This window comes from Ailuropoda melanoleuca, chromosome 13, assembly GCF_002007445.2.
Source record: "Ailuropoda melanoleuca isolate Jingjing chromosome 13, ASM200744v2, whole genome shotgun sequence".
In the NCBI taxonomy this organism is placed as follows: Eukaryota; Metazoa; Chordata; class Mammalia; order Carnivora; family Ursidae; genus Ailuropoda; species Ailuropoda melanoleuca.
This window is the reverse complement of record NC_048230.1, coordinates 51,310,687-51,335,970: the sequence shown is the minus strand read 5'-3', so window position 1 is coordinate 51,335,970 and position 25,284 is coordinate 51,310,687. Positions and strand designations below refer to the sequence as shown.

The window sequence follows — 25,284 nt, the reverse complement described above, 5'->3', positions numbered from 1 at the left end:
TTTTTTCTTTTTCTTTTTTTTTTTTGAAGAGATAGAGACAGCCAGCGAGAGAGGGAACACAAGCAGGGGGAGTGGGAGAAGAAGAAGCAGGCTCCCAGTGGAGGAGCCTGATGTGGGGCTTGATCCCATAACACCGGGATCACGCCCTGAGTTGGAGGCAGCCGCTTAACGACTGCGCCATCCTGGCACCCCGGGAGATTTTCTATACATAGAATCATTCAGTATACGACCTTTTGTGTCTGGCTTCCCACTTCTTTTTAAGAAAACCATGGTTCACCCCAAAAGAGGAACTTGGCAGAAACAGACTCGACTCTGGGGTCTTGAGCAGGGGTTACTGTAGCCTGGTGCTCCCATTGTGGCTTCCCTAGTTTTTCCCCTTTTTCGCTGGTTAATCTCTCTCCTCTCTTCCCAGTTAATTGAGCTTTGCCTGTTTTGGCTTTGCCCTCCTGCTATATTGGGCCTGCACACTAGGAAATGAATTTGGGGGTGACTTCATACATTTATTAAAGCTTATATAATAAAGATTTAAATACAGAGAGAAATAGAAATAAATGACTAGTGTAATGAAAACATCGAGCCTTTGTTTAAAGACAAATAATTTTCTGGGGCGCCTGGGTGGCTCAGTCATTAAGCGGCTGCCTTCGGCTCAGGTCATGATCCCAGCGTCCTGGGATTGAGCCCCGCCTCAGGCTCCATGCTCAGCGGGGAGTCTGCTTCTCCCTCTCCCTCTGCTTCTCTCTCTCTCTGTCAAATAAATAAATAAATCTTAAAAAAATAATTTTCTAAATTATTAATTAGTAAGCATCCATAAAATAGAATTTTTTGAGGGGTCCTAAAACAGTAAATGAATGTAGTACAGTATTATTAATTGCGTTTTTTTAAGGCGATCTGTATCCACTATAATCCCTAAGGAATTGGAGTAAAGTAGAATGTGCATGTGATTTTTGCCCCTTTCCCCCAGTCCCCGCCTCCAGTGGCAACATTCTTAGTTGTTTGGAGTCTCACACCCCCCCACAGACCAGCTCAGCACTGCCACACACGCTCTGCCAGCAGAAATAGAAATAAATGTGTATCTTTCCAGTCGTGGAAACATATTATACATATCTTCTAACCTCTTTTTTTCCTACTTCTCTGTCTAATGTGAGCATGTTTTCGTGGCCTTGCATACAGATTTACTCTACTCCTTTTAATAGCTGTGTGAGTGTTCGTCATTTATGTCACCATTGCTCTGTTGGTGATCATCTAGGTGCCTTCCTCTTTTTCCTTGTTACAAGCTGCACTGTCCTACACAACTTCATAAACACATATTTATGCATTTGCACACTCGTGTACGTGTTCCTGTAGATGCTCTGAAAAGTGGTTCTTTGCTCGATACTGACAAATTTTCCTTCTAAGACGCACCGTGCTGTGCCCACCACCAACAGACGCGCCTCTGTCCTCTGTTTTCAGCTGGATGACGTCAGTCTCGCTCACTGCAGCCGGATACGTAAAGCATGCCACATCGTTGTTCTGCAGTGAATTTCTTTAATTAATAGTGGAGGTTAAGCATCTTTTATATGTTTTGGCCATTTATATTTCTCCTTCATGTTCATGCTTTTGCCTATTTTTCTAACACATCGTTTATTTTTGCTTTTTGAGACCTTTTTGAATATACATAAACCATGAATCTCATATATATATATAAAATAATCTCCCAGAGGTCCTGTTCTGTCTTTTGACTTTGTATGTTTGTAGGTTTTTTTTTTTTAACGTATTTACTTTTTTTGTAGGAGAGACTTTATTCTAAAGGATTATTAAAAGGGACCAGGAATGGGACTATGGCCTATATTTCTGGCATATATATAGATAGATACATATCTATATATATATAAAGTAGTACATAAATGAATATATATGGGACATACGAATTTCTTTTTCCTTAATGGAATCAAATGTGACCATTTTTCTCTTTGTAGTTCTTGGCTTTCGTATGACCTGAACATATGTTAACTAATAATCTGGGTGATCATTTTTAAATTATTATTTAAGTCATCTTCCGTTTTGGATTATATCTCCAGGTTTTGCTTCCTGCGGTGCTGTGGTTGTGTGTTTTCCGAACGAGCCTTGAAAGAGATAAAAGCAGAAGTTTGTCACACAGTGAGTTGTTGACATCCATCATTTGTTCCGTCTTGGTAGCTGACGAAATCAGATGGTTTAGGGTCCCTCCCTCCATGTGTCATTTCAGCATCCTTCAATTCTTTCTGAAACACAGATCTGATTAGTTGTTTCTCTGCTTACAACCTTCCATGGCTCAGCCTTGCTAGATGTAGACTCAGATTGCCTTTTGTGGTGTCCCTGCCTATCTGGCCAGCTCAGGCCGATCTCGGGCCGCTCCCTGACCACCTCCTGTGCCTTTGTTCTCTCTGCCCTGACCTGCCAGCCCGGGGGGGTCATGCCTCCCTGAACCTTAGCTCTAGAGCGACTGCTTCCTCTGTGAACCCTTGCTGCTAAGCCTCCTTCCCCATTCCCTGGGCACCTTGTTATCCCACTGATCTCATCAGAATGTAATTGGTAGTTACGTCATGGTTTCCCCACTTGACTGGGCCAGTTGTTTTTTTTCCTTTTTTTTTTTCCCTGTAAGAATTTATTTATTTATTTTTGAGTAGCTTTCATAACAAAATTAAGAGGAAAGTAAGGGATTTCCTCTATTCCTTCTGTGTCCCCCGCCCCCGACAGCCTCTCCCATTATCAACATCCCACCGGGGTTGGGGGGGTACATTTGTTACAACTGATGAACCTACATCTATACACCATCACCCCAGATCTCTTAAGGTTCCCTTGGTGGTATACGTTCTGTGCGTTTGGACAAATGTATAATGACAGGTATCCAGCATTATAGTGTCATCCAGAGTATTTTCACTGCGCTCACAATCGTCTGTGCTCCACCGTGAGTGTTGGAGAGCAAGGAGCAAGGCTTGTCCGCCTCTCACCTGCAGAGCATGTCGCAGGTCCTCGGTCAGTGCTCACACAGGGGGGCAAACACTCGTAGGCGCTCACTCATGCAGCTCACAGGACGGAAATGCTGATGGCCCTGCTTTCATGGTGGCGCTAGTGCAGACGCAGACATTTGTCTCTGGTGTTCTGTTGGCCACGGAAAAGCTACCATTTGGTTTAATGTCACGGATGCCAACAGGTCCTGATTGTGTTTTCTCCCATATTGACTCTGCTTGGATTTCATTGGGCCCCTCATCCTGCTTCTCCCTGTTGTGAGCTGTTCTTTCATTCAGCAGCTTCACGGAACACCTGTGAGGGTGTCTTAAGCATGGTACAGTGGGACAGCCTGGGGGAGAAGACTGATACAGCCCCTGCTTCATGGAACCCACAGTCCAGTTGGAGAGGTGCTAATGCTGGAAAGGAAACACAGGGTGATGTCCCAGAGGGGGAGAGGCTGCCGTAGTGGCAAGGGGTGCTGTTTTGATATTTATGGCAGGAGTATAAAGTGAACGTTTAAAGTAAATTTAAGTAAAATTAGAAGCAATGGGCATGTTTACAGAAATACATCAAGACACTGATGGTAGGTCAGCAGGAATGCCTGAGGCTCTGGGACAGGCCGCAAGTGGTGGTGGTAGGATGTGGGTGAGGGTGGTGGAAGAGGAGGAGGGAGAGGAGCACTTGCCGCATCCGAAGGAGAAAGTGGCCCAGGTGGCCCGCTGAGACGGAGGTGCAGTGCAAGGTGTTGTCCTCACGTGAGCAGGGCGGGGCGTGTGAGCAGGGAGAGAGACCTGGGAAGCGAGTCGGACTGGATGGTGGAAACTTCGAGGGCCAGCCCAAGGAGCAGGTCCAGTTGGGCGTGCACCGAGGAGCCGTTGACGCCTGTGGGAGCGTAAATGCGTGGGCCGTGCAGGATGCCCAAAGGTTGGGGCCGAATAGGAGGAGGAATTTGGCAGCAGGTTTGCGCAGGGCTCCTGTGGGAGAAGCACCGTGGGAGCCGGCTCACAGCTGGCCTGGGGCTCCTTCGGGCAGGAGGGGAACTCTGTATACATTGTGTTCAGGGGTGTGTGTGTGTGTGTGTGTGTGTGTGTGTTTTCCCACATAGTATGGAAGGTATTGTTTATGTGTTAGACACATTTGCAAGTACATTCTGGAAGTCTGCTTGAAAGAAAAGAAATATGAGAAGGTGGGAAATAAAGCTGAAATTTATTAGAGAAGCCAAATACCCTAAATCAGTGGTTCCCAAACCAGGCTGCACGCATGGTAGGCTCTCCACAGTAACGTAAGTTCCCATTCCTTGTCTCAGACCCCCTAAGTCTGAATCTTCACAGTTGGGGTAGAGCCGCACAGAATTCTGCTCTTAAGAGTTCTCAGAATGATTCCAGCAGGCAGCCAGGCGTGGGGACTGACTGATCCAAAGCAGCCAGACTTGTATTTTCTTCTGCCCGTGATGGTGACCACCCCTTAGATGGCATGAAGCTGCCCTTTGCATAGGCTGACCTCTCACATCCATTAGTGACCACGTTAACGAGCTTGCAGCAAAACAGGACTGTCTGCACAGAGCTTTACAGAGAAGTTGATTTTAGGTCATGGAAATACAGCATTGCAAGGGAAGTCTGAAACCTTTTTTTGGTACTTGAGAAGTTTTACTGGACGCTAGTGAACTTTGAAACGTCAGCACCTTGAGCACTTCAAGGGAAGGGAAGGAAGCAGGTGGAAAGGGGAACTGAGGGCGTCAGGGTTGCACAAGGGGAGCAGAGGGCAGGTGAGAACCAGGAGCACTAGCTCTTCCTGTCTCATGAGGGCGGCTGCCATGACTGTTGAAACCTTCAGCAGGCAGGCCAGGACGCTGGCTGTCCTCCAGGAATACCTCAGGGAGAGAATTTTCGGAAAAATAAATCCGTTGCCAGAAAAGCAAGATAATGAGCACGTTTAACTTACAGGATTCGCGTAAAAAATGGCCTTTGCAGAGCTAGACTGAATACTGCACGTATTAGTTTGCTAATACTAGCTGCCATAAGAAGGCAGCAGAAAGTGGGTAACTGCACAGAAATTCATTCCCAGTTCTTGAGGCGTGAAGTCCGAAATCGCAGTATTGGCAGGTTTGGTTCCTTCTGAGGGCTGTGAGATGGCCATCTTCTTCCCGTGTGTTTTCATATGGTTTTCTCTCTATGGAGTCTGTCTCTGTGTCCAAATTTCCCCTTTTTGTAAGGACACCAGTCATTGGAGTAGGGTCCACCCCAGTGACTGCATGTTACCTATGTCTACAGTGGTCTGATTTCCGGGAAGGTCACATTCTGACATACTGAGGACTAGAACTTCAAATTTTTGGTAGGGGACACAGTCAGTGTATAACACTGTACAATTTAGAAAATCATAGATCATGGGACAGTCAGTGGCTCACTGGAGTGGCAGTCATTCATCCACATAACCAACCCTTAGAGCCTGGTATGTGTCAGCTTTGGGTCACACACCAGTGCTGGCTTGAGACTTACCGCTTCTTTGGGCTTCAGATTCTAATATGTAAAATGAAGGATTGTAGTAAATTCTTAGACACTTTCCTTTTAGATCCAGATTCCAAACAATGACGTTTTAAAATAATAAATGACAAACGTATGTACTGCTATCAGGAATCAAACTCCTGCTTCTAATTTAAAGTCTCGAAAGTGTAGGAAGACTAAGCATTATCAGTCAAGGTTGGCTAACTGCTATGACCCACAGCCCTTACGTTCCAGTGGCTAATGCAGTGAAAGTTCCTGGTCGGGCAGCTTTCTTCCAAGGGAAACTCAAGGACTCGGGCTCCTGCTGCCTTATGGCTCAGACCTGCTCTGGGGTTTGGAGTGTTCTGCACTCAGCCGACTGGTGGGAACAGCGCAGGGAGCATACAGAGTAGGAGGTTTTTATGGGCCAGGCTGGGAGATGGTGCTCATCACTTCTGCTCCCGTTCTGTTGTCCATCCCTCAGTCATGTGGCCACAGCAACCTGCAGGGAAGCCTGGGAAGGGTCCTAGAGCTGGACGCCCAGGAAGAAGTGAACACCAGCCATTTCTTCCAAAAGGAAGAGTCAGGTGCAGCTCCAGGAACTTAGTGTGTCAGGGAAATGTCAGGGAAGTGAAATGAAGCCTCAGCATCAAAGTCTAATACAAATACTTTTGGTTTTGTAAGTAATGTCTGAAATTTAGAGAAACCAGTGTCGTAAGAATGACTCAGGAACCTCAGGGATATTTAGGGTGTATGTGTTCTCTACTTTTCACTCTGTAGTTTCCTATACATTTGGTTTTTCAGTTCACTAGAAGAGACTCAAGGGTTTGAGGTCGCTCTGGTTGTGTGCTCTGAAATCCACGGTGTACGCCCTTGATTTCCGTAAATAGGGTCCGAAGAGATGTAGTTGCTAGGTTTGTTTGTTTGTTGTCACTATAAACAAGTTACTAGCCAAAAAATTAATTGTATTCCCCAATTGTAATTCCCCAAATTAATTGTCTTCTTCCCTTCTTGTAATAAAGAGAAACACATTGGAGTAATTACAGTTTGCGAGATAAACGGTGTGCTTGTTACTCAAAGCATGAGCTGCGGTCTTGCAATATTGGCATCGCCTGGGAGGTTTTTTGTTTTTCTCTTTTGAAGAAACACAGACTTCTGGGTCCTTCTCCAGATCTATGGAATCAAAATCTGCATTTTAACAAGATCATCTGCCCCCGCCCCCGCCCCCGCCCCGGGGATTTGCATGCGCTATAAAGTTCAAGAATCCCTGAGTGAGGTGTTAGAGTTGTGACCGGTAGCATTTGACTTGCCACTGACTTCATTTACTTAGGGTTTGTGGTCATCGAGGAGGGCATGTGGATATTTTAAAGTCAGAAGTGAAACAAAAATTTACATTCATGCTGGTTATTTTTTTTTTTTTTGAGTAATCTCTATGCCCAGTGTGGGGCTTGAACTCTCACCACCTCAAGATCGAGCGTCGCCTGTTCCACTGACTGAGCCAGCCAGGCACCACTTTTTTGCTGTCTTTTCGTGGGGAGGTGGAATGGAAAGGGGAGAAAATGTTAGGGAAAGGGGTGTCTTCAAAAGTGGTCTGCGAGGGGCACCTGGGTGGCTCAGTCGTTAAGCGTCTGCCTTCGGCTCAGGGCTTGATCCGGGCGTTCTGGGATCGAGCCCCACATCAGGCTCCTCCACTGGGAGCCTGCTTCTTCCTCTCCCACTCCCCCTGCTTGTGTTCCCTCTCTCGCTTGCTGTCTCTCTCTCTGTCAAATAAATAAAATCTTTAAAAATATATTTAAAAAAACAAAACAAAACAAAAAGTGGTCTGCGAATGCTGAGTTTTTTTCAGGCTCTGACCTCTTTTGGGGAATTTTAGCTTTCTGCCGTCTTCATGGTCTTTGGAAGTATTAAGCCTTAGGGAACTGCCTAACATGCAGTACAGGCAGCCTTGAACTTCCTCACGTGTGAGAGATCTAGTAGGAAAATTAAACAGTAGCGTCCACATTGAGCGAGAAGGTTCTGTTCCCAAAAAGGAAAGTTATCTCAAGATCCCGATTCATGTGTCACCTTTAAGAGACAGTGTGTAGCAGTATATTTCAGACGTTCTTTCTGCCTGCGATTTAATTGTGTTCTTACAAAGGGACACAGTGAGGGTCTGACTCAGAGTAGAGCGAACAGCAGTTTCTCGTTGGTTCTAACGCCGGTGAAGACTGCTGCTTTATGTTGGCCTCGCTGGCTTGTCCCAGCCTTGGTGGCTGCCTGGCTGTCAGCCTCTGCTCCCATTGTTTCCCCCAGCACTCCACTAAAGCCCAGCGTGTCCTTCCCTGAATCCCCTGCTGCTTCCTTCCACCATGCCTTTAAGTTACGTACTATTATTTTATCTTTCCTGGAATGATTCGTTGAGGTAGCTTCTTAGGTCTGATCCCTTGGAGGGCGGCTCTGTGTTTGAGTTCGTTTCTTTGTATGAGGTGAGATGGTGTAGTGAAGGCTTGGACTCTGCAGCCACACTGCCTGCTTAGGTCCAAATCCCAGCTCCACCTCCTTAGCCATGTGGACCTGGAAAGTCCCACTGTTGCCCTGTGCCTCAGTTTCCTCATCTGTGAGATGAGTCAGACATCTAAGTGCTTCATCCTCACGGCACATCCGGTAAGTAGATGCCCGGATTAGACCCTCCCACAGCACTGTGGCTGTTGAATGAACATTGAAACGAAACATTCAGTCGACATTGAAACAAAACGAAGGCAGGCTTGTGTTGCAAGTAACTTGAAAAGATATGTTTGTTTGTTTGTTTGTTTAATGGGTTTTGCCCTTAACTTGCTAGTAATTGTTATAAAATTTGGAGGACACCATCGTGGTGAATTTGAACTTTCGGAACGTAGCCAGTTGGTGCCATCTGTGAGCACTGTGTTTGCCTATAAAAATTAGTGTAGAAAAGCAGAGCTTTTCTGTTGTGGGGCTCTTGGCATTCTCGCCGACAGTTTTAACATTTTCAGTGTGTGCTTTCCTTGGAATTAGGTGTCTGGGTGGGAGAAATGTTTGTTGAAACGGTGGTTTTAATGTTCTGTGGTTACTTAATTTTATTTGTGGGACCTGCTTTCAGAGCCTCTTTTCCTTCTATCTAGTTTTGTGCTTTCCAGGGGCTATTTGCATTGACTGAGTTGATTTGATTTCATTGCAAAGCTGCAGTTTACTGAGGCTTTGGACTGTGCTTTTGAATTATACGTTTATTTTTTTAGTGTCTTCTCCTGTGGTTCCTGCTTTTCCTTTATTTTAGTAGTTCCATGATGTGCCACTTCATAGTAGCACGTTTCCAGTCTTGTACGACGCCACAAACTATTTTAGAGAAAGAGAATATAGAGAAAGTCCTCAACGGAATGAGGAAAAAGCCATGGGCTGTTTAGAGACCCAAATCCGTGAGTAGAGAGAATTAAGATCATTCCTGCCAGTGCTGTTCAGTATGGTAACCACCAGCCACATGGGACTATTTGAATTTCAGTTAAGTAAATTTTTTTTAAATAAAGATTAAAATTCACCTAATCATTCACACTGTCTACCTTCTGAATGCCCCGAAGCCCCCTGTGGTGGTGGTTCTGGTCATGGTTGTGGTCATCGGTATGGGGCAGCCCAGACGTGGCACGTAGCCATCGGGACAGACGGTACTATTAGCGCCGCGAGACTACAGAAACGTAGGGCAACCTTTTTAGGAAAGTGTGTTTCAACTCTGGGTTAGTTTTCATTTTACCCAAAGGAAGTAGACATTCTGTGTTTTTCTAGGATTGCCGGAACAGTGTGGGTGGTTCGCAGCCAGAGAGCGCCGTGCAGAGAAGCAGAGTCATTTCCAGTGCGAGTTTGACTTTATTAGAACCTCATACACAATCTAGGAAATCAGATGTGTTCTTAGCTAACTTGAGTCAGGATCTAGTGGGGGGGGGGTTGACTTGCAGTCCCTGTTTACGGAAGCAGTCAGCCGTCCAGCTGGCCGGTCGGGGGACCACCAGCAGTACCTTGAGTCACTTTTCCTCCCGTGATCTCTTCCTCAAGGGTAGAAAAGTGGCCTGTGGTTAATAGGAATGGCTTGTCAACAGCATGTTTCTAAATTCATCTGACGACTAGCTTGTCTCAGGGACTCTCTTCTCATTCTTTCTTCTTTGGCTGAAAGCTCTCTTGTTACCTACAAGTCCAGGAACAGGCGGCCCTGGTAAGAAAGCAGACAGCGCGCAGCTTCCGGCTCAGCGGCTCAGCCTCCCGTTGAAGTGACTGTCCCGTGGGAAATGCCAGTGTGGCTCCACGGGAGCCTCTGCCTGTCGCAGCGCCCGCAGCCGGTGCCACCGCTCCAGGCACGTCACCACCAGAGGGTCTGTCGAGTCGAATGTGTTGGCAAACAAAGAAGGCGACCGAATGATCCACGGCAGGTCCCCTGGTCCATACACGCAGCTCTCGTGGTCGTAGCGGCCTGTAGAAAGAAACACAAAAACCTGCTGCCTTTGTGTCCTCGTCAGTTTACAGTCACACACAAAAAGGGACAGCTTTCCAAGGTCATCGGTAAAGGCCCCTGCTTCACGCGAGCGCAGACCAGACCTGACTTCCCGGATCGCTCTGACAGCGGCTTCTGTGTTGGGTTTTGAATCAGTGGGGACGGGGATGTTTTCGTTCTTTCTATCAGTGGTCTCTGGCATGTTTAATGGCTGCTTTAAGGGAATGCTGTGGAATGTCCGTTAGTCCTGAACACACGAGGGAGGTGTTAGAGCACTCATTTGCCTGGCCCACTCTAAATTCCGTGTTCGGTTCCACGAACTTGGTTTTCCTTGTTTGCGGGTAGATCACAAGAATCGCATCGGTGGTAACAGGTCCTCGCTGCGATTCGTTCTTACTCTTGCAGAGTGAGTGCGTGATGTAAATGGAAGGAATTTAATTGGAATGATAGTTAGAATCTAGTGCTCATTCCTTCCAGATGAACTCAGGAGCACATTCATGTGCCTGCCGCTGTGCTTGTCACTTCCTTCTCTGTCACCCTCCCGCCAACACCGTGTGGTGGCTCCCATTACCCCCTTCGGTTCACAGAGAAGCAAGCGCTCAGTTGGCGTGTGAGGGAAAGGCCTACCCATTTTGGAGACCTTGCTCTCTGCCCAGCTCTGCCCTGCTTTTCTCTCCACACCAACCCTGTCATCCTACTTCTGAAAACCTATCTGAGGGAAATATTATAGGAAAGGGGTGGGACTGCATGCACAGAATCATCCAGTGTTGTTTGTGAGACTAGAAAAAGGGAGAAAGAATGTTCCCCTCGTGAGCAGGCCTTCATTCGGTTAAGGGCCAAGCAGCTCTGTGAGCGGGGTGAGCGTTCCGTAAGTGGTAACTGTCATCATGATTGAAATCTTTCTGATAGACACTCTTGGTACAGTGTCAGAGTCTCAGAATTACACTTCAGCCCTTGAGAAGTCTGAATATGAGACAAGCAGTCCGAAAAACTTAGAGTGAAAAGAAAATCAGCCGCCCCTTGATTGTAACTGGATGGTTCTGTCATTTGCACACACAAGTTTGAGCCCAAAGGGGACACAAGCAAATGGAAAGTCCTGAGTCAGGTTCGTGCTGTTTTGGTGATTACAAATAAACTCTTTGTTGCTGGTAACAACAGGGTGACTGTCACTCTTTGTGTCAGCTCATCCAGTGGAGGGGCACCGGCCAGTGGCACCTGGTTTGAGACCCGGCTCTGCCACTTCCTGTGACATGGGGAGTGACCTCACTGCTCGGAGCCTGGGGTTCCTCCTCTGTAAGATGTGAATGTGATCGTTAACAACAGAGTCACTGTGAGGACTGACTGCAGGCCCAGAGCCGGACCCTGGAAGGGGGCAGGGTCTGCCACACTCCCCGCCAGCGTTCGGCCTAAGGCAGGGGCCAGAACTGCTTTACTAGTAGACGGTTTGCTCTGGAGTGAGCCATGGCAAGAACTTTCTGAAGTGTTTACTTTGGGGCAATGATGATCTTTGTTAAGATTCACAGTATTTGGACTTATTGGCAAACATTGAAATATTGATAGCAACAGCCCTTCATGACTTCTTGTACTGGGAGTGAATCATGTTTTCAGGACGATTCTGAGCCCCCCACCCCCACCCGAACATTTATTGACCAGTCTTGTCAACCCCAGTGCATAATGGCAACAAGCACCCGCTTTCTAAAGAAAGGTCAAGGTTGCCCCTTAGCCTGTTGCTTGACTGTCACCCTCTTACTGTGTGAATAGCTCCTTCATTGAATCCTGGCTAAAATATTGAAAATAACTAGAAAATTCTTCCGGCCCTTCCGACCCGGTACCTGTCAGGAGGGCGGCTGCACACATGGCAGGGGGAGTTGCTCGTCTTTGAATTACTCTGGTGTTAGGTTTTACACTTTTCATTTGTCTGCAACCTGTTTCTTTTAGGTCAGTCTTTTAAACAGCTTGAAAACTGGATGACCCCGGTTGTTGTCTGGTCTCCTGTAACTCAAGCCCGAGGACCACACCCAGATGCATGATAAGGAGAGGGGGTTGTATCTGCGCCGTAGCTCCCGCCCTGGCTGGGAAGCCGCGTGCGGAGGGAAAGGGCAGGCCAGATCCCCTCGGACAGAGGATGCTGTGCCCCGGCCGCCTGCATGCACGTCTGCTGTGCTCTTCCTGCCTTCTCTGTCCCACATGGTTGGCGGCCCCATAAAGGTCGGACACCTCGTTTTCCTTTCCGTGCCGGCTCTCAGAGCATTTGCAACTCTCCCTATTGGACTTGTAAACATCGCTCTGTGACCGTTGGCCTCCATCTTCTCCCGGAGACTGTCTGCTCCTCTCGGGCAGCCATCCGACCCTGGACTTCAGGTGGGTGGGGAGAGCCGGTGCCGCCCAGAGAGTGTTAGGCCTGAACAGCGCGACAGGAACCCAGTTCCGGTCCTGCCACTCCCTAGGCACTTCCCCCCAGACTGCGGTGCCTGAGAACCTGCAGTCAGCCAGTGCTGTCCCTGCCTGTCCAGCAAAGGGGGACACTGCCCTCCACACCCCAGGTCTTGCTTTTCTGTAATGTCCTGGTAACTAAAATCTCTGGGACACCAGACAAGAATTCATAGCTCCCAGGGAGAGTCTCCTGAGAGTAAAAAGCAAAAAGACCTTCCTTCAGCAAGAACTACTTAAGAACCCGCTCTGGAGCGCACACCTGTGTTACTCACGCGCCTGTTCTGGTAGAGACCCAGGGAGACACAGAGCCTTTTTTAATAAATGTTGAGTTTGAATTCTAGGAGCAGATGGAAGAAACCAGCTAGCTTGTATATTTTTATCTTAAAGCATTTAAAGTTGCAGCCTGGTTTTGTATTCACTTTGTGAATATTTATCAACCCAAGTACTTATGATTTGTGCACTTTTCTGTCTAGGTATTATAATTAAATAAGTTTTTAAAAAATTGACCCCATGGAATGGAACCTCACTCATCCCATCCCTCCTAGCTAACAATCATCTCGCGATATCACCCCGGCAGCAGTTGCAGAATTTTGGTCAGATGGGAAGGCTTGCTTTTGGTTTGGTTCGATTTTTACCTTTACATCCATCGTGAACACTTCCCTCCTCGTGTCTCCATTTCACAGCTCGAACGTTTCCTTCCCAGCCGGCGTCTGGTGTGGCTCCCGGGGCATCTGGGGGGGGGGGGAAGCAGAACAGGCATTGCAGTGCGGGCAGCTCCTCGGCCCCATGCTCCCATTTCTTCTGTGCCGGCCCTTCCCCTTCCTCCATGGGCAGGAGTCCGGGAGACAGGAGGGGTGGAGGGAAGGTCCAGCCTCAGTCTGAGTGTTGGGCTGTGGTCTGATGAGGGGCTAACGCTTTGGGGGCGGGTGGGGAGCGCCGCACTGGCCTTGTGTTCCGGCTCTGTGTTTCGCTTCCATCCCTTTCTGTATCCCCGGTAACTCATGGAATGCCTACAATGCACCCTGGGCCTGATGATGCTGGGTTTCTTGGGATTGTGTTTGCCCTGTGATAGCCCTCTGAGGGGATTCAAAAATAGGATTTTTAGTGGATGGGAGAGATTATAAGAAGATCCTAACCGGTTTCTGCTGGATTCAGTGTTTGCACTGTCATCTGGATCCATTAGCTTAGCTGTTTGAACTTGAGGCCCCATCCCCTACCGGGGCCAGTCAGCTTTATGCAAAGAGAAGAGAAGGCCACTTAAATAAGGACATGAGATCTCCCTCTGCCTCTCAGGGAGCCTATCAGAGGTATCGTATCTGCCACCCAAAAAATTACTACTTTTGATATTTCCTATTGTTAAAGAGCCCCTAGCATAATGTCTGGCACTAGTAGGTAGGCCGTAGTATGTAATGACTGAATGAAGAAGTTTCTGAAGATTCGTGCTCAGATGCTGGTAGGACTTCTTTCCGGAGATGGAATAAAAGCAGCCAGGCTGGTTTGGGAACATGGTGCACTATCAGCAAACTTCAGACCCCTAAACCGAAGACCCTCCCATACTCCTCACGTGGAAGGTCCTGCAAAATGCAGAGCTGTTTCCCAAGCCATAGTAAAGTAGAGAGTTTTCACTCAAGAGTGAACTTCTCCTGTTGTTGCCTCTGATCTGAACAGACTCTCATCCTGGATTGTTCTTACCTCTCATCCGGTTCAGAGTCACCCAGTAATGTCGTTCCGGGCTCTGGATGTCTTTGGACCACCGAAGCATGTCTTTTGCGCGGGTGTCAGTCAGTACAAACTCTACAAACTTCCTCGTGAGGACATAGTAAGCGCTCCCAAAATAAATTGTTAAGTTATGGGGCGGTTTGTCCTTGAATCTTTTATTTGGAGATATGTAGATATTTCCTTCAGGGGTGGATTCAGGATGGCTTTTGCTGGTCTTGGATTTCGTGTTTGGTGGCTGCAGTACTCCAGGAGTGATGTTTTTGTCATTCCATTTGCTTCTGATGTAGTGTATAATTTCTTTATTGGTTTTGATTGGAAAATCCTGCCCGCAAAGGTTAATGACATAGTTCCATTGAACTTTGGAATGGACAAGATCTTTCATACAATGAATATCTGCCTGGAGTCTTGTAAAGCCCGTGTGGGCCACTCTTGCTCTCTTTGATGAAATAAAAATATTTTCAAAACAGTTAACCAGGGTTTGCACAACAGTCTTATACTTCTTCGGGGCCTTTTCATCGACGTGAACACAGTAAACATTTTGAGGCACATAAATAGCTCTGAGAAGCTGCACAAACATCGCCAGCTCCTTATGAATTGTTATAATATATGCCAGAGAAAAATTGCCCTCTTCTGCAGACAAGGGTCTGGTTATGAAACGCAACTCCCGGGAAATCCTAGAGCAGTTTCCTGTGGTGCGTAAATGAGCAAGAATTTGAGAACCGTGAGGGTTTTTGCAAAATCTTGCAATTTGCAGGGCGGCCCCTTTCCCTTCAAATAAAGCTGAACACAGTTCATCGGGATAAAAGCCACATTCCACTACTGCTGGGTAGGGGGGCTCCTCCTTGGTTTCCTCAGGGGTCGGATTCCGTAAATAAAGAAGAACGAAGATGCAGATGGCCACGCACACAAGGAGCCCGGGCTTCGTGGCTCGCAGCTGGTGCATGGTTGGGCTCCCAGGGCCTTCGTGTCACCATGGCTTGAAATGTTTTCCTTTAAGCATCCTAGGTGAACAAGAGGGAGAATTTAGGGTGTGGCAGCCCTCCCCCAACCTGCAGCTTGACTGAAGGGTGCGTATTTCAGGTGTGTAATGTGCTCTGTTTTTCTCTACGCACACGCCCGCGAAAGCATCAGCACAGTCACCACGACAAGCATTCCCCTCACCCCTGAAAGTGTCCTCAAGCCCCTTTTGCTCCATCCTCCCTCCACCCTGTCTCTGGGCAATTTCTGATGCTCTGTCCATCACTGGATTTGCTGGCACGTTCTGCAACTTCATAGAAATGGAGTCCTACACTGTGTGCTCTTTGCCTGGCGTGTTTGACTTAGGTTCCTGATTCTGAGATTCTATCCACACCATTGCGTTTATCAGCGTCCCTGCCGCCTTGCTGCTAGCAGGATTCCATCACGTGGGCATGCCACGGCTCATCTTTCCATCTGTTGTGGACATTGAGATCGTTTCCGGTTTTAGGAGATTACTAGACAGTATAAGCATTCATGCACAAGTCTTTGGCCCTTTGTTTCTGTTTTTGTATTTCAGTAGCTTCATTGAAAGTTATAGCCCTTAGCACCAAAACGTGGTGGTGGTTGGTTAGGTCACCTCTACCGACTCAGATAACACTGGTGTATTCAAATTATTGAAATATAGATCAGCCTTTGGGAAAACGGAAAAGCTATCCACAGATCATGTTTACAAAAGTATAAGATATACCATGGGTCTCTGGTTTATTTTCCAGTGCTCATTTACCCGTAACATGATGTCACAATTGGCCACAGCCATCCTGGATGGACTCAGGCTGCCCAGTGCACTGAATAGCCATTTGCAATACTGGTGATGCTGGCGATCCCCTTACGTTCCCTGACGTAATCGAAAATCGCGACGACTACTTCAGCAAGCTCACAGTCCTGACGTCCGCGTACGAGACTTTGTTTTGGCCCAGAGAGGCAGTCAGTGAAGTACTCTAAACTAAGAGCAATGGCAGTTTTACAAAAACAGCCCTTAGTGTAAAAACTTCTGGAATGTTAAATGAGCAGGTTTCCAGGGTGGTGTTAATAGGGCCTATGTTTTTGTTTCTCTGGGGGTAAATACCTAACAGTGAAACTGCCAGCTGTTTCCCAAGGAGGTCGTACCATTTTACATTCCCACCAGCGGCGTAGGAGAGTTCCGTCCCTGACATCCTCACCAGCATTGGTGTACTCAGACTCATTATTTTAACCACTCTGATCCGTGTGTGGTGGTGGTTCATTGTGGTTTTAGTTTGCATTTCCCTGATGAGCATATTTTCATGTGTCACTGCCCTTACCTTGGCAGGTTAAAAAAAACAAAACAAAACCCTCAAATATTTATTTTGAACATAGATGCTGTCCCGTTCTGCATTATTCAGAGTTCATTTTATGCTCTTATTCTGTGTCATGTTACAACTCTTTCCAGTAGAGGAAGCAACAAATCAAAAGTTTTATGATCACAGAATTTGGCTTGTTGACATGAGCTTATGATTGTTAGAGAGGGGTTCACTAATTAAAAACAAGATATCTTTATCTAATAAAATTATTTAATAATGAGTTGCCTTTCTGGAGCCCTACAGAAATGCATGGATAGGTTTAGCAGGAGCAAAGGTGACCAAAAGCATTTTGATTAATTAATTATTAACGCATGAAGACGTCATCACCTTTGAAATTTAGGAAGAAGTCTGATCAGGTCAAACAGCTATATGTTAGTAACGACTTTTTTCTTGTTTACAAATCCCTGACTCCTAGTTTCCGTAAAAAGTCATTTCATTGCCTATTTAAAAAGCCCATTTGCTTTTGAGCAGCGTTCTAGCTCACATTGACATTGGCTCCTTGCCCTTCTGTGTCATTATTACAAATGCCATTGGATGAAGCTGGACTAGGCAGCCTTTTGAGCTCTTCTTGCGTTCTTCAACTGTGAGCCAATAAAAGCTGTAAATGCTGATTGCGGGTTGTGAATTTTAAAAAATGGATTTATTTTCCTCGTATGGTTTCTTTTTACCCATCCCGCTTCAAAAATAAAAAAGCAGTCACTGCCCAAATATGCCATGCTACAGTGTTCTGTGCCGGGTCGGTAAACGCTTGAGGATAGCCCCAAACATGGAATGTAATGGCATTGTTCTAAAGACATTTTTATAAATTATGTAGTACTTTTTATAAACAAAAACTCACCGTAATGAACACATTTTCCTATCTGGTCTGTAAAATAAACAAAACCTAGAAATTCAGCAAGAAGGAAATACCTTCTTGAATTTAAAATCAAGCTTTTCACTGCTTTCACACGTTTTGGTTAAAGGGCACCCGTACGCCACAGTTTGTTGCATTTTCTCCTGTGTTGCCGCTGCAGTGTGGGGAGGACGTTTTGGAGGTTTTTCGGCGTGTCCTCTTTGGTTTTGTTTCTGGGCTTGTGGTCAAAGTAAAAGATTCTGGTTTCATCATAGGAACGTTGTTAGCCCCACTTCACCAACAGATCACACCCCATGTAAACTCTGGCTCTGCCACAGGGAATTGGATCTTTTCAGTAGTTTGTAATAATTAAATGAGGACAAGTCCCGTGTGTAATCCGTTGTCCTTCAGGGTAATCCCTGGGCTAAGTGTTTTCTCTCTCTTCTATAGAGACAGGCGTGTGAGCTGGGCTGTGTTCATCTGCCGCCTTCCTGCCTCCAATTCTGCCCTCACACCTGCCCGGTTACACCTTCCTTCCAGCTCGGCTTTCCTCTGTGATGGAGAGGTCGGTGTGCTCTAGAATGCCACCTGCCGTGGGGACCGGGGTCACCGGCACTTGAGCTTCCTTGTCGTTGCTTCAGCACAAGCTCTTGCAGGCAGGCAGGCAGGCCCGCCGGCCCGCCTCACACATGAAGCCTCTGGGGGCCCCGGCGCTGCCGCAGCTCTTGCTGTTGCTTTAACACAACAGCTAGTAGGTCCTGTGGAAATCCCCGCGGGCATCGCGTCTTCGGGGCTCGCCACCGCTCGTTCCTCTTTAAGTGGGGGTGTGTGTGCCATTTTCAGTTTTGCAAACATTTCCGAGCCTTGATTCTTGGTGACTTGTGGTTTTGTCTATCATGTAAACTCGACTTTTGTTGCCATAATGAAAATGTAATTATTAAGCAGGTGACTTTTTTTTTACCACTGAACTAATTTCCAAAACATGTAAGTGGTATTTTTCAAGTGTGGGGAATACACAGCTCATTAAGAAGTGTGGTCTTACTGATTTTTGGACCCTTTTTTACCCTCCATAAAAACTATATTTTAAAAATATATTTTACAGAAAGGGACACCTGGGTGGCTCAGGCAGTTGAGCATCTGTCTTCGGCTTAGGTCATGATCCTGGGGTCCTGGGATCGAGCCCCGTGCCAGGCTTCCCTGCTCACTGGGGAGTTTGCTTCTCCCTCTGCGCCCCCACCTTATGCACATGCACTCACTGTCTCTCTCTCTCTCTCTCTCAAATATATAAATAAAATCTTTTTTAAAAAATAAAGGTTTTAGGAAGACTGGCAGTTATCCTTGTATTTTATGGAGCAGATATGAAGTGCGTTTGACCAGACCAGACCAGACTCATTTTTACTATTCCAGTATCTTGTTTCCTCACATGTTACTGGAGTCTCACATCTTTCCTGAAACTATTTTGTGTGTGAGTGAGCACATTCTAAGTCTCTTTTTACGTACTGTCAGTTACTGAAGTTACCTTTCCTGGGCCTTATATACCCTGATAATCTTTTAGTTCCTCCATCACTGCAGCCTTTGGGAGGCAGAATCAGTGAATGTGTTCAGTGTACAAATAGTTTCCAAACAATGAGTAACGTTCTGAAGATCAGAGATTCAGTTGACTGAAGACATACGACCTCCAAGAGATAGTGGAGAGTCTCTTTCAGTAGAAATAATTACCAAAGTTGTGGTTAAGGATGGGGTTTAATTTTTTTTTCTTTTTATAGCATTATAATCTATATAATAGCAGAAATGATTTTCAGTTAATAGTTGTCAAAATGGACTTGTTTTGCTTTTTATGTTTTTGCCCAAGCGTATGATACTATTGAAGAGTTGTTTCAAAACACATTACTCCCCTAATTATTAGACCAACTGAGTATGTTTTTCTTCTTTTCTTCTTTATCCAGCCACAGTGCCCCCTTCACCACCCCATGGCAAACCTTAACAGCCAGAAACAGAAGTTGGCAGCATGGGTTTGGTATCATGTTACCATCTTTTTTTAAAGGCAATCATTTTTAATTTGTTGGGATAGGATTCGTTATAAAGACTTTCCAGGGGAATTGACAACATCCTATATGCTAACTTTTTGCTGAATCTTTTATACTTTTTTTTTTTTTTTACAAAGGTAGTTTCTGTGTGTAAACAGATAATGAATGGGCATCTTTAAAGATGAACTTAAAATATTTTGCCATATGTTCTAGAATATTACTGTTTTAGAGCATTAACATTAGCTTGCCCAGATGAAATAATTTAGTGTCCATTTTCTGGACTGAAGATGGGGTGTATGATGGCACCTGCCCCATAGGAACACCGGGACAGGTGTTCGGGAGCGATGTGAGTTTCCCTACTGAGCCTGGCCAGGGGAGGGACCCAGCTTGGGCAGGATTGGGGTGTTAGTGTTGATCCCCAAGACCGTGAATGTCAGTGCTCTCCATTTACTGTAGGTTTGTCCTAAAAAAGTCACTCCAGCCACAGCAATGAAAATTTGATGCCTGTTATTTTTGTGGTCTCTGGGCTCAGAATGATACCCACAAGTTAAAACATTTGGTTTTCCTGAACTCTTTCTGTTTATAATGTGAGACTAATTTTGAATTCAAACACTGTCCAGCTGTCCAGCAAAACAGACGTCTTAGTCACAGCATGTATACATTTTTCAGCCACTCCAATATGAAGAGGAAAACTTCAGTTTAGGATATCCTACTCAAAACCACCACAACAAAAACAGCATGTGTATGATTGGCACAAAGAGAGGACTGAGGACTTGGACGTGGCCTTGAGGCTGACTTGGTTATTATCTGTCGTGTGAGGAAGGAGCAGCTGGTGGCATTTTAAATTAAAAAATCTGAGGCGCCTGGGTGGCTCAGTCGTTAAGCATCTGCCTTCGGCTCAGGGCGTGATCCCGGAGTTCTGGGATTGAGCCCCACGTCACGCTCCTCCGCTGGAGACCTGCTTCTCCCTCTCCCACTCCCCCTGCTTGTGTTCCCTCTCTCGCTGGTTGTCTCTATGTCAAATGAAAAAATAAAATCTTTTTTTAAAAAAAAATCTAATCTCAGGGGCTGCTGGGTGGCTCAGTCCATTAAGTGTCTGCCTTTGGCTCAGGTCATCATCCTGGGGTCCTGGGATGAAGCCCTGCATCAGGCTCCTTGCTCATCGGGGAGCCTGCTTCTCCCTCTCCCTCTCTGCCTGCTTGTGCTCTCTCTCTCTCCATCTGTCAAATAAATAAATAAAAATCTTAAAAAAATTCTAATCTCAAACTTGAAAATATTACCTAATTTTATTTTCTTTGGCTGAAACAAAAACCTGAAGGCTGGTTTTGAGAGAAAAAGATGCCTGCGACATCTGCATTAAAAAATATTGCTGGCTTTCCAGTATTTGTGTTTTAAAACTATAAAGGAGGCAAAGAAAAACATTTTATTTTAATACTTGCACCTGCTCTGCCTCTTCCCCTCACGACCGGGGCGAACTTAAGGAAGCACTTACCAGAAGCTGCTGCTCAGGTGCCGGGGGGCGGAATGCTGGCTGAGGCCGTGGCCGTGCCAGCCAGGTTTTTCTCTCCCATCTCGGTGCTTCTCTTCCTGTGGCTTCCGCTTAAATCACATGAATGGAGTTGTTTGGCCGGTTTTGTTACCCTTTCATCCCTGGAGGATTTTATTCTTGTTGGTCCTGACCTGTAGATTGAAAAATAATGGCTTCTTCTTAGTATTTCTCCAGGACTAGATCACTGCTTTACAAAACGCAACAGGACGGCAGCCTGGCCCAGATGAAGGGCAGCAGCAGAGTGGTCTGGTGTTCTGAAGCCTGGATAGGGTCCTGGAGGTTTTGGGGCAAAGTCTATAAATGCTTTTAAAACTCAGAGGCCAGATGTGGTTATCTGACCCTTTTTCATTAAAGGGATAAATAATAAAAGTCCTTTAAAAATCGTGTTTGCTTCCTAAATAGCATTCAGAGCAATCCAAGCGTTTCAGCACAGCTCTCCAGAGGGCCTGAGTTCAGGGACGCAGGGAGCTGTGCCCGGCCTGGCGCTGCGGGGCTCTGCCAGGGGCAGGGCCGGGGCCCTTGGCTGAGCTGGCCTCGCTGCCCCACCGCCAGCAACTCTAACCTGTTGTTCTCCGCGGCTGGATGCTTGTAATCTTCCCTTCTTTGCCTTCTCTGGCTTACAAGCTTCCCTCACTTGCTGTCTTTTCGGGTTTCCCACAGATCGATCTAAGAATCGTGGAGCCAAGAGACAGGAGTCACACGCCGGGGAGACTTCTCCTCTTGCAGGTGTCCAGGCACCTGGGCTTGACGTTTAGTCAGATGAGCGCAGTTTCGCTTCGCCTGCTCACAGGTGACTTGTGCCTGTGGCCCTTCTCCCGAACAGGTGTCACTGTTGCCATAGAAAGGTTTCTTAATTGGGCAGATAAAGTCGAGTCTCTTAAAGCTCCCGGGGTTGCGGCATGGCTGTGTGTGGCATGTGTGCTTTTTATATAAAAACAGATTCATGCCGCCTGTCAGTGTTGAGACCTTGTATGTGTTTGTAGGGAGATCTTCACATGCCAGGAGTTGAGGTTTATCGGGCAAGAATCAGGAAAGGAAAGGCCGCTGGTGAAGTCCTGCTGCAGCTCTGTCCCCTGTACCTTGAGTGCATGTCGGAAAGGTCAGCCCGTGGGTGCTGGGTCCTCGTGAACCGGGCCCTTCGTGGTAGCCCGTCCCGAGGGGATAAGGATTGGTGCTGGATTTCACCTGGGACCTCACATCCTGAACCTGGAAGGAGGAAGATTCTCTAAGCCAAAAAGCAGTGGAAGAAACAGCCGAGAACATAGAGTAGCCTGCGTACAGCTTTACGCTTCCATACCTCAAAGGGAAATACAGAATAAAACCAAACACACGGGAGAAATTATTGCGATAAATGGACCAAAGGTCAATAGGCCTAATGTATCAGATTATACAGATTGGTTAAAGTAAAACTCTTTGAGTGAAGATCCTAATAAATAGGGGCGCCTGGGGGGCTCAGTCGGTTAAGCATCTGCCTTCGGCTCAGGTCGTGATCTTAGGGTGCTGGGATTGAGCCCTGTGTGGGGCTTCCTGCTCAGCAAGGCATCTGCTTCTCCCTGTCCCTACCCCTACTGCGCCCGCTCATGCTCACTCTCTCTCAAATAAATAAAATCTTAAAAAAAAAAAGATCCTAATAAATAAAGTGGACCTACAGCATATAAGCATCATGTGCGAGAGAGGCAGAAGGAATGCGGTGGGGACTTTTGTTTCTTGAAGCCAAAAGGAGCTATCTTCTTTAACCTTTCAGATCATGTAAGTGTTTTTGTTTCTTCAAATTATTTGGTGTGATGGCCATTCTTACGTGTGGTAGGGAGTGTGAAGTTCGTAACAACCTCTTAGGGGAACTGTTTAGGTTTAAAATTTTATTCCCTTTCATCCTGGTTTGAAGTATTTCTTCGGGCTGTCTTCATCCACGCATATGGCACTTACTTCCTGGTGCCCACTGTGAGCAGGACCCTGGGCTTAGCCCTGGGCCACCGCCGAGATGAGTGACGACCAGTCCGTCCCTCTTGGAGCTTACAGTGTGACAGAGGGAAGCGCTCTTTTAAAAGTCAATACACACAGATACACATTTATTTCCTGCGAGCCACGAAGTGCTACACGGGAAACAGGCTTCAGTGATGGAGAACAGCAAGTCCCACAGGTGGGACTCCGGGGTCTGAGATGCGTGCCATTGGGTGTTCGTGCAGATGGTATCTGTAAGAACAGAGCGTGAGAAACCACTCTTCCATTTGTCTGTGATACGTATCTACAGCTAGAGTAGCCTGTTATTGTAATCCTACCCCTGTTCCCTCAGCACTTTCCTGCTGGCTTTTTTTTTTTCCTAATGCTTTAAAAAAAAAAAAATTAATATCCAGAGGTCATGGACATATAATTTGTAGTCTTTTTCTTTCAGCTTACCAAGCTCTTTCTGCATTGTCAGAAACTCTGAAATAACTATCTGGCCTTCCTTTTTAAGAATGTATTGTGATTTCTTTAACCATTTCCCCCATTTTCGGGACATCTAAGTTATAAGTGATAAAAGGAAGCTGATTTGAAACAAATACATGATTTCAACTGTGCAGTAACCATACACATAGAATAATACATTTGCCGGATAACATGGGTGTTCTTCACTTATGAGCAGAAAGAGGGTCCGTCCCTTTGGGTCAGCTGTGTCTTTGCTGCAGCCCTCCCCTCACTGTCGAAAGTAACCCTCCCTCATCCCTTCAGTCCATAGAGAAGAGCCCCAGCCTGGCAGCTGGCACTGTGGATGGAAATCTGCTTCCTGCACTGGCTTCACTTGCTCCCAAGGGATGGGCTGCTCACCCAAGTTCCTGGGGTCCGGTAGAAGCTGCCAGGGTCAGGCACACACCAGGAGCATGACAGGGCCTGCCACCAGTGGGAGGGTCATGTGCGCCCTGAATTCCTGCCTCATCTGTACCATGCTGGGAGTTCAGTTTACTGCCCATTGAACAGATGCAGTAACTGAGGTCGAGAATCCACGGGTGTGTCTGGGCCTTGGGACCCACAGTAGGAGGAAGAACACAGAACAAAACAGATGCTGGCCCAGATCCTTCCTCAGCGGGGTGGGCTTCCCAGGGGGGCCCTTGAAAATGCAGGATACGCCCCCCCAACCCCCCTCCCATGGGAATGACAGTGGGCAGCAGCCCAGGAGAGAGCTGAAGTGCAGCTCCGGCCTCCAGACAGGTCCTTCCGCTTTTCTGCTGGGATGGAGCCGGATCCCCCAGTTGGCCATCTTCCCGGATGCTGGAGCGGGGGTTCTCAGAGCAGGTCCCCCCCTCCCCGGCAGCTGGGATGGAGCCTGGTTCCTCCAGTTGGCCATCTTCCCGAACGCTGGAGCGGGGGTTCTCAAAGCAGGGTTCCCCCCAGGCAGCATCTGCATCGCCTGAGAACAGGTGCGAAATGCAGGTGATGCCCCCCCCACCCCGGGAGCTCCCAAATCGGACACCAGCCGAGGGTCCCCTCGCTGCTGGAGACCCTGACGCCGGGTCTTGCTGGAGAATGTCTGCTCCATTTGGGGGAAGCTCTGTGGGCTTCTTCCCTTCCGGCCCAGGGCCCTCGGTGTGCGGAGGGCACAGCACAGGCTCTGGTGGAGCGCGTCCTCCTAAGATGAACCAGCAGCGAGTGTGGAATAGATACTGGGGTCCTGGCTGCAGACTTCCCCTGAACGCCCCCCAGCTGCCGGCGGCTGTGCACGGGGCCCTTCTCCCGCACACCTGGAGGTCGGGGCCGCGGGCCCGGCCTGTATGGGAAGAAGCCCGATGCAGTTAGGAAATGGTGGGCACCCTCCCGGTTCCCAGAGCCAGGCCCTTTCAGGGTTAGCCCTCGGGCCTTCCGCGCTGGCTTGAACACAGCACTTGCCAAAGCCGGGCTCACACTCAGAAGCCGGCTAAGCCAGGGTACAGGCGGGAAGCTCCCGAGGGTTCGCAGAGCAGTGGTTGGGCTCGGGGGGAGGTCTGGGGGGTAGCTGAGCTGCCCTCCGCGTGGTGATGGAGTGGCTTCTGTGTTCTGCCCTCTGCAGTGTGGGGCTGCCTTCCAGGAGGACGACGTCATCGTGCTCAATGGCACCAAGGAGGACGTGGAAACGCTGAAGAGTCGGATGGAGGAGAGGCGGCTGAGGACGAAGCTGGGGAAGGTAACAGGGCCCTGGGGTCCACCCCTCCCCTCCCTGGAGTCTTCAGGCTGCAGGGCCAGTGGCAAACCCCCGAACTGCACGGCTGGGGGCGGCTTTCGGGCGTGCAGTGATTGAGGCGCTTTTTACAACCTCGAAGGGCCTGGGCCCTAGAAGGGTTCCAGTCAGGGCTCACTGTGGGGCACAGTGGTTCTGCCCTCCTCCACTCAGCTGCTTCATCCTGTTGTGGGGCTGGTGACAGCACCTGCGTGGGGCGGGCGTGCTCAGGAGGGTAACCAAGATCGCGCCCCGATGCGGCCGGGGGAGGGGCAGCCGCCACCGCCGCTGCTGCGCTG

At 47.7% G+C, this 25,284-nt stretch overlaps 2 protein-coding genes across 3 annotated transcripts in view; one reads left to right on the top strand and one right to left on the bottom strand.

Moving 5' to 3' along the window:
- Positions 1 to 25,284, top strand: part of RTF2 (replication termination factor 2) — a 40,932-nt gene that overhangs the window by 8,773 nt on the left and 6,875 nt on the right. For both annotated transcript variants that reach the window (XM_011227468.3, XM_002921208.4), the window contains exons 5-6: positions 2,058 to 2,136; positions 24,839 to 24,952. In XM_011227468.3, the coding sequence (XP_011225770.1) occupies positions 2,058 to 2,136; positions 24,839 to 24,952 (193 nt within the window). The remainder of the gene's footprint in view (positions 1 to 2,057; positions 2,137 to 24,838; positions 24,953 to 25,284) is intronic.
- On the bottom strand, positions 9,677 to 17,383 carry LOC100469095 (beta-1,3-galactosyl-O-glycosyl-glycoprotein beta-1,6-N-acetylglucosaminyltransferase 7). Its single transcript, XM_034639931.1, has 4 exons — positions 17,248 to 17,383; positions 14,047 to 15,074; positions 12,990 to 13,085; positions 9,677 to 9,900 (listed from the first exon to the last, which is right to left on the bottom strand). Exons 2-4 carry the CDS (start codon positions 15,014 to 15,016, stop codon positions 9,677 to 9,679), a joined length of 1,290 nt encoding a protein of 429 aa, XP_034495822.1. The 5' UTR covers positions 15,017 to 15,074; positions 17,248 to 17,383.

Coding starts and splice junctions, on each gene's coding strand:
- LOC100469095 (XM_034639931.1), bottom strand. CDS start 15,016: ATGCACCAGCTGCGAGCCACGAAGCCCGGGCTCCTTGTGTGCGTGGCC. Junction 13,086..14,046: donor GACTCTGAACCGGATGAGAG/GTAAGAACAATC, acceptor CCCCCCCCCCAG/ATGCCCCGGGAGCCACACCA. Junction 9,901..12,989: donor TGTTCACGATGGATGTAAAG/GTAAAAATCGAA, acceptor TTCTTTCTACAG/GCCGCTACGACCACGAGAGC.